General features: G+C 56.1%; 1 protein-coding gene across 1 annotated transcript; it reads left to right on the top strand.

The window, feature by feature from the left end:
- The first annotated feature begins 1,767 nt into the window (after positions 1-1,767).
- TMEM158 (transmembrane protein 158) lies at positions 1,768-3,623 on the top strand. The gene has a single exon (XM_030936063.1). It carries the CDS (start codon positions 2,078-2,080, stop codon positions 2,957-2,959), a length of 882 nt encoding a protein of 293 aa, XP_030791923.1. The 5' UTR covers positions 1,768-2,077; the 3' UTR covers positions 2,960-3,623.
- Positions 3,624-4,488: the final 865 nt, after the last annotated feature.

Here is a 4,488-nt window from a genome sequence, read left to right as displayed (position 1 = left end):
TGCTGCCGTCCCTGCTGCACAAAGCCAGGAGTGTCTCAGTAAAGCTCAGGAACTCCCTGCCTCTGACTGAAACCCCAGAGAACGTCATCTGCAGTCACAGGCAGCAGCCTGGCTCAAAACGCACCCCTTGAAGACTAGGCCTCCCTCAGCCCTCAGGATCACTTGATACTCCTGTTCTTCAGCGTTCACCAGCCACATGGCTTAGATTAAAACTGTTCTGCCACATCACCGAGCAGTTTCTGTTCCTGATATGCAAAGGCTGAAAGGAGAAGTCATTTTTATTGAAAGCAGGAAAATTCACATTGTTCTCCCCGGTAGCACCACTTCCAAGCACAAAAGTGATGGAGGTTTAAATGAAAAGGGAGTCCCATCCCCTTGGGGAAATTAACCATTTCTGTAGAAACCAAGGAGCACTCTAGGCAGCCAGCTTGGGCAGCACTGATAGTAACTACATCACAGCAGGCACCACGTGGGAACATCTGGGGATGGATAGACCGACACTGGATTGGAAGTATTATCACAGCAGCCCTGCAAGGAGGTACCACCCACCCCCCAACTCAGATGGGGAAACCAAGGCCAAGTCAGAATAATGGCTTGCTTAGCTGACAAGAGGTAGAATAAGTTGGGGAGGTTTATTTTGAGGCTGTTTTTGCAACTTCCTCAGCCCCATTTTACTTATTGTTAGAAAACAATGGACAAAAGCTTCCAGAAAAGTAATCAGCCAGGATGCCTAGCAATGTAGCTGGATTCTTGGCAGAACCCTCAGAAGGATTAGCTGGTTCACAGGGAGGGCCATTTTGTTAAGGCCTGTCTCTGCTCCCTCCACCCCTCCCCTCTCTGAATCAGGAATACTTGGTGCTCATGGAGTACAAGGGCTTCCAACTAAAATAAACTAGGTAATAATTCAATAATTCAATACAAATGTCCCCTAAAGAATGATGGGAATGATGAAGGGTCGATGAAGTTTTTTTCCAAGTGGAGGGGCCGAACTACTAGGAAAGTGCTTTTCAATATAAATGTGATAAATCTGATCTCGACACGTTATTCTTGGTAGCCCTCCTCCCGTATAATATCCCAAAGGGAATGAACTGCCCCTTGACGTGGGTTCTAACCTACAACTGTTTCACGAACACGCGCTCACTCGACCTGTCAGGACCTGTGTCCTCCCAGTCGGGACCCCCAGGCGGCAGAGCTTCAGGGCTCACATTTCCCCCAGCCAGTCACTCTCCACTTGAAACTCTACAGAGTTCTCGGAATTTTCCTCGCTTGCTGTGAGGAGAATCCCAAGTGAGTCTGCTGTGTTGGAGCCATTAAAAACCAGCCAAACTCTACAGATTTGAGGTAAGAGACCCCGTAAAAAGGCAGAGCTAGTGGCGCGAAGTTGTTTCTGGCTCATGAGTTGACCTAGCTAGGCCCTTTCCCCTCCGTAACTCGACCTCAGTTTCTCCTCTGTAAAACAAAGGGGGTTCGGTAGCGCTAAGGCGAGACAGCCAAGCTCCCCTCAGGCCTGACAAAAGGATGGTCTCCGGTCCCTCGAGCCTCCCTCTGAGAACGCTATTCACCCGAAGTGCGGGGGCGCCGGGGCGCGTCCGCAGGCTTCCCTGCCCGCCCGCACTCACCCCGGGCGATCAGTTCTCCGCCGCGCCCCCGCACCCAGCCCCGCCCCGGCGATTCCTCTCCCAGCCCAGGCGCGTGGAACCCCGCCCTCCCCCGAGTCCCCGAGCCCGGCCAGCGGAGGGCGGGGCGGGGCGGGGCGGGGCGCGCGGGAGGCGGAGCCGAGCCGGGGAATCCTGCTCTGGGCAAGCACCCGGCCCCGCAGAACAGCCCGGCAGTCCAAAGGCCCCAGCGCCGGGGGCGGCGGGGAACCCCAGACGCAACCGGGTCTGGAGGGATCCCCGCGCCGAGCCAGCCGCCGCCACCGCCTCCGCGCCGCCCCCGCGGGCTTGGCAGGCGCCCGGCGCGCCCGCACTGCGCCCGGCCGCCGGCTCCCGCGGTCCCACCGTGAGCTCGCCGGCCCGTCGCCCGCTCGCCATGCAACCGCCGCCCGCCTCGCGCGCGTAGGCGCCCGCCGCAGGCCATGCTGCCCCTGCTCGCCGCGCTGCTGGCCTCCGCCTGCCCGCTGCCGCCCGCCCGCGGCGGGGCCGCGGACGCGCCCGGCCTCCTCGGGATGCCCTCCAATGCTTCAGTCAACGCGTCCTCCGCGGAGGAGCCCATCACCCCGCGGCTGCTGGCCTCGGCGGCCCCCGGGCCCCCCGAGCGCCCCGGCCCGGAGGAGGCGGCGGCGGCGGCGCCGTGCAACATCAGCGTGCAGCGGCAGATGCTGAGCTCGCTGCTAGTGCGCTGGGGCCGCCCGCGGGGCTTCCAGTGCGACCTGCTGCTCTTCTCCACCAACGCGCACGGCCGCGCTTTCTTCGCCGCCGCCTTCCACCGCGTCGGGCCACCACTGCTCATCGAGCACCTGGGGCTGGCGGCTGGCGGGGCGCAGCAGGACCTGCGCCTCTGCGTGGGCTGCGGCTGGGTGCGCGGTCGCCGCCCCGGCCGCCTCCGGCCCGCCGCCGCCACCGCCGGGGCGCCCACCGCGCTGCCAGCCTACCCCGCGGCCGAGCCGCCCGGGCCGCTGTGGCTGCAGGGCGAGCCGCTGCATTTCTGCTGCCTAGACTTCAGCCTGGAGGAGCTGCAAGGCGAGCCGGGCTGGCGGCTGAACCGTAAGCCCATTGAGTCCACGCTGGTGGCCTGCTTCATGACCCTGGTCATCGTGGTGTGGAGCGTGGCCGCCCTCATCTGGCCGGTGCCCATCATCGCCGGCTTCCTGCCCAACGGTATGGAGCAGCGTCGGACCACCGCCAGCGCCACCACAGCCACCCCCGCCGCAGTACCCGCCGGGACCACCGCGGCCGCCGCCGCCGCCGCCGCTGCCGCCGCCGCCGCGGCCGTCACCTCCGGGGTGGCGACCAAGTGACCCGCTCCGCTCCTCCCTGTGTCCGTCCTGTGTCCGCGCGCGCGGGTGCCTTTCCCGCCGGAGACTCGGCCGGTGTGCTTCGTGCTGTAGTTATCGTTAGTTCCTCTTCCCGAGATGGGGCCGCCGAGAGGCCCCAGCGCCTTTGAAAAGCAAGGTTTGTGCTGCGCTTCCAGTTCCAAAAAGCAGATGTTTAAGCCCTTGGACTGAGGGTGGGATCGCAGCTCCGAAGACGGAGAGGAGGGAAATGGGGCCCTTTCCCCTCTATTGCATCCCCCTGCCCAACTCCCTCCCCGCACCCACGTGCCCTATATTCATGGCAGAAAATGACCAAATCCTGTGTATTTGTTTTATATATTTAATAACTGTTTTAAACGAAAGTTTTAGTAAAAAAAAAAATACAAAACAAAAACATTAAATTGCTATTGCTGTAGTAAGAGAAGCTCTTTGTATCTGAACATAGTTGTATTTGAAATTTGTTGTTTTTTAATTTATTTAAAATTGGGGGGAGGGCATGGGAAGGATTTAACGCCAATATATTGTTACCGCTGAAAATGAACTTTATGAACCTTTTCCAAGTTGATCTATCCAGTGACGTGGCCTGGTGGGCGTTTCTTCATGTACTTATGTGGTTTTTTGGCTTTTAATACAGACCTTTTCCTCCAGAGATGTGTATATAGCTTTTTCTTTATTTGATTTGGGAAAGGGAATCCAAGAATTGCAAGACGTTACCCTAAAACCTGAGCGAGGGAATCTCGGAAAAGTTAGAAAAGGGCTACTTCTGTCTCCTTTACCCGTCTGTGAGAGATAGATGGAAACTGTATTATTTGCCCTGATGGCGATTGTCTTGCATCTCACCACACTGGCCCCCAGTTCCCATCCAACCCCCACCTGTCACGGTGGCAAACAGTTTTATATGATTCAACTTTTTGCTCACTGTTCCAAGCTCTGCAAAACACCCAGGCAAACATCAAAATGGTAAAATCAGTAGTTCCTCTGAGCTCGATGGCTTTCACGAAAAGACGCACTTGAAAAGGCATGTAGATTTCTTTTCAAATGCATGAACTTTAGCAGATGAGCACATTCCAAAAGCTGGTTTTAAGACCTGAGATATTGTTTTGGCGTTTAGATTTTTTAAAAAGATAAACTCTTGGGGGATAAAGTTAATGATCACAAGATTTTCTTCACTTTTGGTTTCCATGTTACAGTGTCTGCTAAGTAGTAGTTTCAAATTCTTCCAGGTTTTCAGAAGAGTAAATAAAAAGTCCTTAAAGAGACTTAATGTTAAAAATTATTTTAAAAGCATTTTTAAGAGACTTTGAAAGCTGCTTTCCCTTGCTTCATCTCGTCTTCATTTTGCAAGCATATTTGAGATTGGTCTAGAGTTATAGTTCTCAAAGCCTGGTCCCTGGACCAGCAACATCAGCATCACCTGGGAACTTGGAGACACAAAACTTGGGCTCCACCCAGGACCTATAGAATCAGAAACGCTGGGATAAGGCCTAGCAATCTGTGTTCTCACATGCCCTCCA

This window comes from Rhinopithecus roxellana, chromosome 1 (assembly GCF_007565055.1).
Source record: "Rhinopithecus roxellana isolate Shanxi Qingling chromosome 1, ASM756505v1, whole genome shotgun sequence".
Classification (NCBI taxonomy): Eukaryota; Metazoa; Chordata; class Mammalia; order Primates; family Cercopithecidae; genus Rhinopithecus; species Rhinopithecus roxellana.
Note: the sequence above shows the minus strand (reverse complement) of the source record. Positions and strands in the feature narration are given on the sequence as shown.

Excerpts from the sequence above, each read along its gene's own strand:
- TMEM158 (XM_030936063.1), top strand. The coding sequence starts at position 2,078 with ATGCTGCCCCTGCTCGCCGCGCTGCTGGCCTCCGCCTGCCCGCTGCCG.